A 14,121-nucleotide genomic window follows, 5' to 3' on the forward strand; every position below is an offset into this window, starting at 1 on the left:
CAGCACATTTGTCCATTCATGCTAAGAGGATGTGCGCGGCTGTGCTTTAATCAATAACATTGTGTGTCGCATAATCGTGCTCGTCAACACTAGGCGTGATTTTAAGTCTCACTTTTTACTCTTTGTACCCCCCACAGGTATGAGTTTAATGACGTTTCACAGAGCCAAACTTATACTGGTCATCTGTCAATAACTAAGTACATGAAAGATACCAAAGAAAATTACATATTGGTCTGTCAAGACCAAGTCCACACCCAAAACAAATTGATTTGATGTATAAAATAGTATTTAAAAATTCAAACAACCACAATGCTGATAATTCATTAATTTATGAATTTATGAATAGTTAAAAATAAAACCTTGAAATGTCATATCTGACACGTTTTCTTGTTGTGACCTAGCTACATGTAGGCGAAACTTTATTAATGTCATAAGTTTTGCTTTCACAAAACCCCATTCAATTCAATTCAAAGAAGGCCAAGTTCACTCCCCCCAACAAAAAAAAGTTGATGTAATAATAAAAAAAAATCAACTTTAGAATGCTTAGATTTCAGCTAAATAGAATAAAGAGTAAGAAAGTTATGACAGTTTGAAATTTTATTTGATTTCACAAAATTGTATACCTTCCAGTAGGTGTGCAAATATGGGGACAAATGATACCAGTCACTATTTTTTAAATGTTTTTGTATTTCATTACAAGAAATGTTATTTGATTTTTGATCTTATAATGTGAAATGAATTTTTGATTTCTCCCTAAATAAGTGGAATAGCCATTACAGCTTATTGTGACTTGATGAAACGTCTCTTCATTGTCAAATCTATAAAAAAGACTAAATAATTGAAATGTATATTTATAATTCAATACCAAAGAAATAATGATTGAGTGACATCATCAAATCTCTTATTATCATACCACTGTGATGTGCTTAGAACTATTTTGTGATAAATAAGAGAAATTATTAAATGTCATAACATTTTTATCTTAAATTTTGATCGAAATTTCAGTATTATGCCAGTTTGATTTCTCTTAATATCCGGTATATTCAAATAGCTTTGTTTGTTGGGGTGGACCTTTCCTTTAAAGTAGATCAGGGGGGTGTTTCACAAAGATTTAAGTATGACTTAAGTCGCACTTAAATGCCGACGCGTACATGATATGCAACGCACGATCTTATTGATAGATACGCAGTAGTGCGCGTCCTCATAGCACGATCTGACCAATGTGGTCAAGCCTTTCATACCGTACGCAACTCAGCATTTAAGTGCGACTCTAAGTCATACTTAAATCGTTGTGAAACACCCCCCATGTCTATGTACTTCAACAGACTTAATGTGCATGATGATCATACTTTGAACCACTTACTCATCAGAAAGGAGACATCTGTATGCACAAGAGATTAGCCTAATATCAATAATGCTAGTAGTAGTTCTCTATCAGCCCCAGCTTGCTCAAGTCAGCAGTCTTTGCAATTGATCTCAAGATGTGTGAAACCCCATCCCCATTATTCCAAGTAGGGAATTGTTGCAGTGATAATTGTAATAATAAAATTATGATGATGATGTAATGATAACAGTGATAGGGGTGATAGTGATTATGAATTAATAATATTAATAATTATGATGATTATAATGATATGTAGTTATCATTATTACTATTATTTTTTCATTATCATTATTATAATAAAGAGATTGTTTTGAGTAGGATAATTATGTGCTGGAGCATAAAAGGCAAGATAATTTGAAAAAGTTGCTGATGGAGATGGGCCTATGTTAATAGGAAATTCATGTGAAAACCCTTATAAAACACAGCTTTACTTGGCAAATATATTCTCCTCAAGTGGTATTACCTCGTGTTTTCACTTTGTCATTTATATTTGCTTAATATCTATTGTTAGTCTCTCCTTTAATGCTTTTATTTCGTTTCTTCCCCCTAATAGATTTTGATCGTTCCTTGAAGAAGCCTGTCTGTTCGCGGTACGGCGAGGGTTTGTTTACACGGTTTCCAAGGAGAGATGGCAAGATATACAATGTGAATGTGAGTACTTAGTCTTGGCTCCTGGTTGACAAAGTGCTTCATATGTGCATTAAAGAATGTGTTATGTTTGTTTTCCTGCTATTTGTTATTTCAACATTGAACATTAAGATTACGGGGACATTTATTGTGCAGTTGATAATGAGCAATTAGTTCATCATGTCAAGCTTGTTAATTGTTGTTTCAAATTGGCCCCCCCCCCCCCCCCGGAAAAAAAATACTTGTTCGCTGTTACAGAGGAAAACAAAAGACTTGGTCTGTCACTTTTGATTAAGGTATAATGTGAAAGCTCGTAGTAATCATATACATGTACACTGGATATTGAGGGTCGGTTGGAAGCAGGTGTCCCAAATAGCAAAATGTATGTTTGTAGAATAGATGATAATAGAAAATAGGTACATTGGGAGGGTAAAAGAAAGGGAACAGTTACATGTAGGATTGATTGTACTATTTTTAATGACTTTGATTTTACGTGCAGGTAAAAATAAGCAAGGAGAAGATCAAACAGATAGAGAATAGTCTCCTTCAAGCCATCAACCTTTACAAGCGTCGTATCGACTGGCTGACGAGCGAGAGCCGACGCCTGTTTGGTGTGATAGAAGAACATTGTATCTGTATTGTGGTCGACGTTAAGACCAATTCGCCGAGTCACTTTGATCACTGTCGGAATGCCCTCATCCGTGTCCTTGAGGACCAAGTTTCACAAATTGCCAAGTTTAATCTCATCAGGTAGGTTGAAGCAAAGTCTGAATTAATTAGCAATGGTCTCTAATTTGGGGGGTGTCATGAAGCTGTTATGACCAACTTTTATGCACGATGTGTTCCTAGCTACTGCATTGAATGAGATGGACACCAAATTTATATTTTTTAAAGGAAAAAAAAATGCTTGTTAATGCAACACTGGTCAACACAAACACAGTTAAAAACATTACATACCTTTTCCATGGAATACATTATATAAATATATATTTACCCCCCCCCCCCAAGTATAGTATTTAGCAGTTTTAAAGATTTATTCACAGACCAATGTCCAGTATCACAAATGTTAAAGCGATAAATTGTTTGCTTGATTTTCACGATCGATTATACATTATAGCCAATGCAATAGATCCTAGAAAAATGTTATACGATGATTGGGCCCCTGGACTCTGGATTATTATGATCTGACAAATTATGCTTCAAACAAATTGCCATTGTGCCAGCTTTGGATTGGAAAGATTTATACTTATTCTTTGGGGGATTTCCAGGGCTGCACAAGACATGATGATGTTTCAGCCTCATGCAGGACCTGCTTCAAATTAATTGCCATTATGCCAGCTTTAGATTTAAATTTTTTTTTCTTTATCTTATTTTGGGGTGATTGTCAGGGCTGCGCAAGACATGGTGATGTTTCAGCCTCATGCAGTACCTGTCACAAAGGATTCCTTGAACGAAGCGACGGAGTGGATCAGAACCCTTGATAGCGTCGCAGCGACTACTGAAACAAGTGCGTGTGAAGGGATTCTCAAAGCTCTAACAGATAGAAATGTAAGTGTGATTACTTTTTCTGAAGCCCGTGAACCTTGAAGAAGTGCTTTTTCCTAAAAACAGAGACAACGCCCCAAGAAGGGGTTGTGCTGGGCCCCGTCTTATGAAGAGTTAGGATTGATCCAATCAATTGTAACTCTATGGAAATCCATCAGTGTCATAATTTTTTCTACAGGAAATTTGCACAATGTCCTTTGTAAACAAAGAGAAGCACAGTGAATTTTCAAGTAAACATTGAATGCATGAATATACATCATAGCTGGAAAATATTTTAAACAAACATGCATAATAGATGTTGACTTTGCTGGCCATCCACGGTTGCGATTGATCGGATCAATCTCAACTTTTTGTAAGAAGGGCCCCTGGTGCTGTGCACTGTAGCTCAACACAATGGAACTTTAAACTCATATGCTGAAGACATATCTTCTGGGGAACGAAGTATTGGTTACATGAATATAAAAGTCCAAATGAAAATTCTGATTGTAGCTTATAAACACTATTAAAAATTAAGGTCTGTATCCTAAACCTGGGTTGAACTTTGACCTTGGACTCTGCTCACATTATGGGAAGCCAAACATGTCAAACTTTGTTCACTTGGTACATGTATGTTTCTTCTGTGTAATATCCTTATTCTTGAGTGGTGAAGGCAATTATCTTATTTATCCTACCCAGACAGTTAAGAATGAGTTGAGAGTCAAATGAGCCGATACTGTGAACTCTACTCTCTACTGTTAGAGAGGTTCATGTCACAATTGGCTATCCATAGTTAAACCACAACTTTACACCAACGTTTAAATTAAGCCCGACTTCAGAATACATGCCTAAATGGTGAAGACAATATTTTGAAGTAATCTATCTATGGATATGACATGAAGGTAAAAAGCCAAAAAAAAATAAACCACTTGTAGCTTAAGAAATTTTAAAGATTATATGTTTGATACCATTCTCCAGGTGTATGAAGTTATTATGACATGGAAAAACAATGTACAAGGCCAAATGAAAACTGATTAGCAAAATTAAATGTCAAATGTTTATTTGATGTTGGAAACAATATTTAAAAGTAACTTCTCAAGGTTGCCAAGTTATTATGATGTGAAAATTAAAGACCAAATGAAACACACTTGTAACAATTAAACTTAAAACACATATGCAGAAGAGTAAAAGCAACTTCTTTAGGGGTAAAGCTATTGTTCACTAAACCCCCAGTGGTCCTTTTTTATACCCCTCTATTCTTCTTAAATCCTCACCCATCCTCCTAAACCATAATGTACTTCACAGAGCTCGTATTGAACTGTTTCAGGTAACCTATTGATTTTTTACAGTCATGCATCGGCACCCTTGAATAGCAGACATTATCCCTGCTAAGAAGTAACAAGCTCTCTATTGTGTTTCTCCTCACATAATTGCTATATGCACTCTCAAATGAACCATGCAACTGGGTTCGGTTTTTGTACATGGATACATGTATAGGCTCCTGATTTGAATATTGATTTTGCGATTGATTTTACGATTGTCTGGCTTTGACATGAATGTACATCTGCAATGTACTGGTAATTAATGACTGTAATAATTCTTCATTTGAAAATAGGCATTCAACCAGAAAGATCAGTTATGATTTGAAAACTGATAAGACAATACAAACGATTGTTTGCCCTTGTTGCCATGGTGATGATGTTTGGAATTCTCACACTACATGTAAAGTGATACATTGCTCTATAGTAATGTGCATGTACATATGTACTGTATGTACAGACATTTAGCAATCTGTTGACAATAGAACCGACTGTAAAGTTTGCTTGAGTTTGATTGTAGAGGAAATTAATATGAATAATGCTACAGAGACAGCAGATGAAAAAGAGAGAGAAAGTATAAAAAGAGTTTCAAGAATGAATTGAAAAAAAAGAGAAAGGAGGAGGGGGGGGGGGGGTGGGAGAAGAAAGATGGAGGAGTAGGAAAAATATTTAGTAGTACAAGGTGAACTGCTCAGAAAAGTTGCCAAAAATATTTGTTGCCCTTGTAAAAAAAAACATAAGAATGAACTGCATTATTACTGCTGTGGTAACTTATCCAATTTACCAAATTCTGTTGTGTAAATTGGGAAGATAAATACAGGACTTAATGTTCTAGTTTTTGCAGTATTTGCTTGTATTTAAGGGAAAAAAACATGGAACTAGTTGGGAATATACAATTAAATACATGTTGGTCATCTGTATTTTTTATCAGTTATAATTGATCAGTTGTGTCCAAAGCTGAAATACGTAATATTAAACTAAAGTTCACTTTTACAATATACTGTTATTCTTGTGTATGACCATTAGGCACCGTTGTGAAAATACCAAGATACATATATGCTTGAAAAACCTGTATCTCATTATGTACATGTTTGTTTAATATCTATTGGCCAGATGTTGCACGGATGTGACAGCCAGTCTTGTTGTTTAATTTGAGAAATCGTTCATGTTCTCAGCACTTAAGAATTATTTTATTTCATTCATAATGCCAACTTGGTTTAATATAAGTGTACTGCCACTTTCTCTAGCACAAAGAAATTCAGTCATTAATTTAAGAAAATAACAATGATTTCCAATTCATATTAACCTAAATACACAAAGTTACTAGTGTTTTGCTTAAATTTTCTATTTTAGTAGTATTTAATGTAACTATGAATTGGTATCATGTTTCCACATTCTCTTTTTTCTCCCGACCCATGTTGAAGCATTATACCTTTTCTCAGAGGGAGATAAATTTTTCTTCTATCTTTCAGTATTGAGAGTTGTAGTTAGATTTAGCAGTTGGAGCTAAAGATGGGTTAGTACCAGGGGTGGATCCAGGATTTTCCAAAAGGGGGGTACATTTTCCCACTGACAATTTGACAAGGGAAAAAATAGGTTTTGCCTAAAATTGGTTGTCTTTTCATCTGTGGAAGATTTGACAAGCAAAAAAAAAACCCCCAAAAGGTCCTTGCTTTCAAACGGGGTTGGGGGGAGGGAGTTTTGGTAAAAATGCCACATTTACATACAAAATTTTGATTATAGCTCTTTAAAGGAGTGGGGGGGGGGCATGGGCCGGATGTGCTCCCCCCTGGATCTGCCACTGGTTCGTACTGTATATAGTGTGCCATTGAATCGGCATGTAGAAAACCAGTGCCTCATACATACAAATTAATGCTATTATTGTCATTATCATGATATTGATTCATATTTGTATCAATTCAAATTATCATTTCATTTTTCTTTTGATCCAGATTGAAGCTGTATTCCTTTTCTCCGAAGGATCTTCGGCCAACACCGCCATGGAGCTCACACTCCAGAAAGTGAAAGGGTGCCCTCTACCTGTCAACACGGTCGCATTTAACAGTGCAGACTCGACGACCGTTCACTTTATGAAGGACCTAGCACAGCTCACGGGAGGAAGGTGAGTAAGGTGTACACGTACGTCAAAATGGTTGTTGGATTTGTGTTCAGCAGCCGAAATGGCCATAGAATCCACCCATTTCCCCCAAAAAATTGTCATTTGCCCACCCCTAGTCATAGTTTTGCACTGAGGTCGGAAATAAGAAGGGTCCACGGCACTATCTCATAAAACACATAAATCACAATATTTTGCTCAGGCATTAGAATAATTCTACTCATTTGTTACCTTTGAAACAGTTGGCTATCCTCAGGTATATTAGACCCCCTTCAAAGGTACCCAGTGCATATAATTTTTACTATTGCCTTTATTGAGGTGTGTCATTTTTATACTATTTACCTTTTTGATACGTTCTTGCAGGTTTCATGCCTTTGCGTTCAACAAGCTGGACTCTGACGTGAACGGGAACAGTTCCTACAACCACGATACCAAGGCCCCCCTGAGTGGGGTTCCCCCTGGGGCGGGGACCAGGGAGGATGTGGTTAGCATGTGGCAAGAGCTGGAGGAAGCTAGGGCTATCTTGGGGGAGGTCCAGACCATCTTGGAACATGTACCAGACACCAGACAAGATGGTAAGTTCTACTATAACATTATCCAACAGAATCGAGTAATAAGTACCTGGTGGTAATTGTTTCATACAGCTATTTGTAAGTTATGAGCATGTTTATGAACGACTGGTGATACTTTCTTCGAAGTTACTTTGCACTGTTAAAAATCTGGTGTGGCATTACTTACCTTAAGAAAGGATCACAAGTCATTTGTAAAGTCGCTCGTTACTTGAGAACAGCATTATGAAACAAGCACATGGTCAAGAGAAACTAGGGTAATACTGTGCAGAACTTAGGAACATTATATATTTATTTCATTATGTATGTAGATGTTGTATAGTTAGTATTAGTAATCAGAATCCTGTGTTATAAACATCCTCTTCTTTATTTAAGTTCCCGATGAAGCACCAGAGGAGGCAAAGGGACCGCAGAAGGAGCGAAGCGAACAGTACATGAGCTCCAAGGAATGGCTGTCCAAACGAGGCATCAAAGCTCGCAAACTAGACCTCTACGATGTCCTTGCGACATGTTCTTTCAGACATTGCGACGGTGTGGTGGATATCAAACAGGCACCTCATACTGATTACACAGATGCCGTAAGTTGTCTCTCTGTTTTGAAGCCGATCTTTAGTGTTGGTGAATTCCCCCAAAAGCTTGTCACTATTCCATGACTCGATGACATGAATGTCCAGTACCAGTCACCATTCTTTGACTACCTCTTTAATTGTTTCACCAGTGAACAATAGATTCAGTGGACCGGATATATTGTTCTCTGGTGAAACGGGTAAACAGGTACTCAAAGAATTCAGGCAAATTTTTTTTTTTTTTTTTGGGGGGGCTTCTTTCTACAACCTCCTGCCTAAATCTGCAACATTGGATAATCTTTAACATGGCAATGAATAGGGATTTTCAAAGGCACTCATTTTAAACATTGGGCTCTTTCCAGCATTTCCTGAGCTTCCATGCAATATTCAGAGCTGCCAAGTCTCACGCATTATGCGTGAGACTCAAGCATTTTGGACTCTTGTTCATCCCCTCAAATCTCTGTCTCACGCAACTATCACAGCCTATCCCCATATACATTGTACACAATGTCTGTGATCTCACTCAGATTCACAGAAAATCTCACGCATAGCTGGTCTTTGAACTTGGCATCTCTGAATATTTTCTCTGATATTATGTGAAGGATGTAAAATGAAAAATCTTTTGGGGGGATAAATCTTGTGATTTTGTTTCAACATTCATTTTGTTCAGTGAAGAATCTCAGAATCTAACTTCCAATGCTTGTATTTTTCACCAAACTTTGTTCCTACCTTCAGGAGACAAGAAACAAGTTGGTGAATGCCAAGTACTGTGATAAGTTCTGCCACTTCCAATGGAAAGATGGCTCCATCAAGCACGTCCATGTCACAGCCGAGGTACACAGGGTCTACGAGAGAAAGATGAACGCTGCCCTTGGAGATTTACAAAGGAGGTTGGTTTCATTTTCTAACTTTTAAGTTGCAAAGCTTTTTTCTGTAACTTTAGTTGCATTTTTTTCAAATATAATGTTACTGTAATATATCTACTTGGAAAATCTTTGCAGTTTCGCTTACCGCAAACAAATTATTGCTATTAACTGTTGATTACTGCAAGCAAGGCAATGAATGTTTTCTTTGATGAAATCATGATCTAGATCACAATTGAATCAAAAGTTTGAACGCATTTATTTTCTGCAGATAAGGAGCCTAGTTTCAGTAACTCCTCAGGAAAATCAAATCCTCATAATCAAAACATACTCAATGCATTCTTTGACCATTGTTTTTAGTAGTATATCCAAATCATTTTATGAAGCCGTGTTTAAATCTTGCATCCCAAAATGAAAAATTTGGAGGGCAGCTTGGGAAGAAAAGTATTTTAGAATTATGGCTATGATGGCAACTTCATACTGTCTGAAAAGAGCTCTGTAGAGAACTCTTTCTAGGTAAATGAAGTTTGATTCTTACATGTATTTTGGAACTCTGAAGGTAATGCTTTTTCTGTTCTGTCTTAAAAAATATATATATTTTGGGATACAAGTTTTCAACAGCCCAGCGATGATATGAGGATGTTATGTTGATGGTGAGTCACATGTATTATGAATAATTCATTTGTATTTAGGTTGGACTGGCTGCAACAGGGAAGCAGGGAACTGTTTGGGACTATCGTTGAGGACCAGGTCTATATTCTAATAGATATCTCAAACTCCATGGAGAACCACTTGGGTCTTGTCAAAGAGAAGATGTTTAGGCTAATGCAGGTAAGTAAGCCAAATTATTTTACACAGGTACGCAGCTTTCATCAAGCCAAGATTAATCTCTTTGTGCTTCTGAAGTTGATAACAATCGCTAATTTTCTATTAATTTTTGTACTTTTGGGAAAAAATGAATATGTATGAATGAACTTAGTAAAGTTTTATTAAAAAATGCCAGTGTCTGTAGTTACTGCAAACTATGATTTCATAAGAAAGTCTTTAAAATCAAACTAAAATGGTTACTCAGGGTTGAAAGTATTTATATCTAAATAAATCAAGTATAATTCACAGAGCAAAATTCTGAAAATTTCATCAAAATCTGATAATCAAGATATTGAAGTTATTGAATTTTAAGGTGTAATAATATTTTGTGAAAACAGTTATATGTTTATACTGTCTCCCCGGGTAATGCATATCTTTAAAATGCTATAACTTATTCCTTGTCCGATTTTGATCAGATTTTCAGTGTTTTGTTTGTCTGATTTTTTGTCTGTTTAAATCATATTATTTTCAACCTGGAGTACCCCTTTGTCACCATATCATCCTCAATCTTGATCTGCTTTAAGTACATGTACATAAACTCTCGGAAATTCATGAGTTCGAAGCTGAGAAATTACCATGTTGAACATCACCAACACAGATAAGGTCATGTGGGACAGTGTATTATCATTACATGGAAAAGACCAAACATCTAACTGAAATACCTTGCTTGTTTTGTCAATTTCTCAGCAAATACACATATTCTACCAGAGTCATTTAGCACATTAAAAAAAATTGTACATATAAACATTTTGGTGGCCATTTTATTAGATTCTCCAATGTCTGGCATTTTGTTATTTAATATAGGAACAACTGAGGCACAAGGCCAAGTTCAACCTGATCAAGTTTGGCAGTAAAGCATCGGGATGGAAGGACCGCGCTGTAGAGGTCAACGAGAGTAGCATGCAGAGCGCATGGCAGTGGGTTAGAGGTCTGGATGTCGCAGGGTCAACCAATACCTTGATGGCTCTTAAAATGGCCTTAGCTGACCCCTGTACTCAAGCCATTTACTTGCTGACCGATGGTAGACCTGATCATGTGAGTACTTCTCAAAATAAGTTTCTCTTGGACTTTTGAGAAAAAAAGAGAGAAAAATGAGAAGAAGCATGGTTTTAGCTATAATATCCACAAACCTAACTTCAGAGTGTTTAATATATATTTCTTTGAATTTGTTGTTTAATGATAAAGAACATCTGATGATCATATGTAAAGGGGCCGCCATCATTATCAAGCCTAATGCTCGCAAATTGAAATTGAAATTTTGGTTGTGGATGTTTTCCATCATTCTCCAATGAAGTGCGATTGTTTTGGTGACATCGCTTTGTTACTCTATGAATGACCACTTGAATGCACAATTATTTTGTTTTCTTTTTTTTGTCACTGCTAGCCCCCACCAACTATCCTAGCCCAAGTCCAGCTTCAGAAGAGCATTCCAATCCACTGCATCTCCTTCAACTGCAACGACCGCGAAGCCAACGACTTCATGGCCTTGCTCTCGTCAGACACCGGAGGGCGCTATCACTACTACGCAGATGATCTGGAGGCAGAGCCCGAAGGTCCGTTGCCCTTCGAGAGCGAGGACAGGTTGCTGATCAGGGAAGAGATCAAGAAAGGCCGAGACGATCTGAAGAAACTTGCGGACCTACGAGGGCAGTGTGCGCTCCTGGATTGGAGCAATAAGAGCAGCAAGGAAATGGGATGTGGCAAAGACCATGCAATACCGTGAGTGTTCTAATGTTATACCTACAACATTCTTTGCTTTCTGCTTAACATGTATACCGGGGAGGTTTTCATGAAATAAAGGGTTATTTTCATTGACTATTTTGCTCTGAACCAATCAGAAGCAAGTATTTCAATTGCTATTGCCAAAAGTAAGTGAAAATAACCATTTGTTTCATAATATATGACCCCCTGGTCTTTGAAAAGTTGATCAAGTTTTATCAAGTACCACTTCATTGTATCAATTACACCAATGTCGATGCAACACCTTGGTGTTATGCATTAAGAATGAATCGGTGTGCAGGCTTCATTATACACCATTATAATACTCCTATTCGGCTTACTGTATTTTTGGTCTTCGGTGCCTGAAGATAGCAAACACCTACAGTACTTTTTGAAATGTCAAGTTTGGGTGATCCTTTTCAGGATCAAACCGTCACCCACAAAAGAATACATGATAAACCATGAAGCTTCTCTACATTGATCGGGAGATAACATAGATTAGATAGTTAACTGCTTCGTGTTCTTGCTATGCATTCAAATTTTTGGTGAAACCTCTTTGCAGGAAGCGTCCCATGTCCGCTTCAGGTACCCGGTCAGCTTCCCAGATCCTCAGCCGGGATTCCTCTAGCATTTCGTTGCCCAAGACCAGCCGACCGCAGAGTGCCAAGACCTACGCCCCTCGTCGTCCCATGTCGGCCCTGAGTATGACCTCCAACACCTCCCACGAGCACTGCCATCCCAAGGGGCATAGCAGGACCACCACGTTCCCTCCCCGCCCTAGGCCGTCCACCGCCAAGGAGACCAGGTCCAAGACTCCAAATATTGCATGTAAGTTTAGTGTGTATTACTACACTCTAAGAGGGGAGGGGGGTGTTTCACAAAGATTGAAGTGTTACTTAGAGGGTGCTGCAAGAAAATATTTGCAATCAATTGCAAATTTCAGATGCAGATTTACAAGAGGTAGATCAATTTTAACTAAGTCAAATAAATTCATACTTGTTGATCACCATTAATAAATTGCAAATTTGCAATGAAATTCATGATTTTCAAGTGAATTTGTAACCTAAATTTGGCTTGCGATCAATTGCAAGTTTCTTGCAATGCAATCTTAGAGTTGTAAATAAATTCCAAGTTGTGTGCATTGTAGAAAGTGCATTACCACATTGATGCATATTTTTCACTCAGATTGCATGGGATGTATCATATGCGCACCAGCATTTTAAACAAGGTTTGAAGTCACTTAACTCAGGGGTGGCACGGGGGGGGGGTAGGGGAGGGCATGGGGCATTGGCCAACTGCCACCTCAAATTTTTTAGTAGTGAAAAAAAAACGGGGGTATAAGAGAAAAAGATGGAGAGTTTGGATAAAACTAGGAACGATCATAAGAAGAGATGTGGGATTCCTAAATCTATAATACCATATAAATTCACTGGGATATAACGTACCCTTTGTTTCTAAGGGAAGTTTTCCGGAATTTTGGATACTTAACAATCTCTGCAGAATTATGCAAATTCAGTCAGTAGTTTAAAAATCATTCTGTTTTCACCTCAGTGTTGGCAACCTTATATTGTCTGAGAAATGAAGCACCAGATTAAAATAAATCTTAAAGTAAAATAACATCTGTGAAAGACATACATGTTTTAGGGCACATACGTTCATGGGGAATCTGTCAAAACTAAAATTAAGCTTTAATCATAGCCTGTATTTTTTTTTGTTTAGACCATAATAAGACCAGTTGGTTGAGACTAAGAGGTAGTTTAGATGGCTGGGCAGTGCCGGAGACTCAAGTCCTTCTCAACAAGCAACAAGAGAGATACATCACGGCATTACAAGGTAAGGTAGTGTTAAAACACGCTTTGAATTAAAGAAGTATATATTGATAATATTTCAGAGGGATAAAGTTAATTACTTATTATAATTATGGATGCATTCACTGGCAGTGATAACTTGGGGTGTGTTCTACAGATTCGCAAATTTGAAACGCAAAGTAAATTGTGATTGAAAACGCAATTACCAACGCAGATATGAGAAATAAAGGGTGTCTTCCCAATTGAAAGGTTGCAATGCTCCCAAATTGTCATCGCGTTGGCAGTTATGAAAGAATGTAGAAAACATAGGTATTGGACATGCAAAAGTTTGATTATCTTATGGAATTGGCCTGTCGTCATTAAAAGGAGATATCATAATGTTACCTCTCTTATCCGCAGATCTGGCGAAACAGCAGGAAAAAGGAAAGAAAAAGAAATTAAAGAAGAAAGCTGAGTAAGTATACAGGATTAAACTCTGCCATTATTAATGTATTTTTAATGTCTACTTGAAGGTTTTTATTTTGTGAAATGCATCATGTTAGTTAACAGAAGAAAAGCTTTTTGTTCATGAAACTTGCTTGTAAGAATTTACACCTTTTGAGTTTAGCAAGGAATCCTGTATTAACACGGACATCTGACTTATGTGTCAACGATTAATTATGATACAATGAAAGAGCCGTCTTTCTCGTGATGATATGGTGCATGTATTTTTAAAACAGATTATTAGCCTATCAATGCCATTCATCTGAGTGAAAAGAAATT

At 37.1% G+C, this 14,121-nt stretch overlaps 1 protein-coding gene across 3 annotated transcripts in view; it reads left to right on the plus strand.

Annotated features, from left to right (window-relative positions):
* Positions 1–14,121, plus strand: part of LOC121413967 (von Willebrand factor A domain-containing protein 3B-like) — a 73,841-nt gene that overhangs the window by 6,839 nt on the left and 52,881 nt on the right. For all 3 annotated transcript variants that reach the window (XM_041607005.1, XM_041606997.1, XM_041607014.1), the window contains exons 3-15: positions 1,938–2,035; positions 2,511–2,761; positions 3,400–3,559; positions 6,804–6,973; positions 7,331–7,542; positions 7,912–8,114; positions 8,838–8,992; positions 9,658–9,796; positions 10,637–10,867; positions 11,217–11,551; positions 12,114–12,379; positions 13,271–13,384; positions 13,759–13,813. In XM_041607005.1, the coding sequence (XP_041462939.1) occupies positions 1,938–2,035; positions 2,511–2,761; positions 3,400–3,559; positions 6,804–6,973; positions 7,331–7,542; positions 7,912–8,114; positions 8,838–8,992; positions 9,658–9,796; positions 10,637–10,867; positions 11,217–11,551; positions 12,114–12,379; positions 13,271–13,384; positions 13,759–13,813 (2,389 nt within the window). The remainder of the gene's footprint in view (positions 1–1,937; positions 2,036–2,510; positions 2,762–3,399; positions 3,560–6,803; positions 6,974–7,330; positions 7,543–7,911; positions 8,115–8,837; positions 8,993–9,657; positions 9,797–10,636; positions 10,868–11,216; positions 11,552–12,113; positions 12,380–13,270; positions 13,385–13,758; positions 13,814–14,121) is intronic.

The sequence above is a fragment of the Lytechinus variegatus genome, chromosome 1, assembly GCF_018143015.1.
Source record: "Lytechinus variegatus isolate NC3 chromosome 1, Lvar_3.0, whole genome shotgun sequence".
NCBI classification, from domain to species: Eukaryota; Metazoa; Echinodermata; class Echinoidea; order Temnopleuroida; family Toxopneustidae; genus Lytechinus; species Lytechinus variegatus.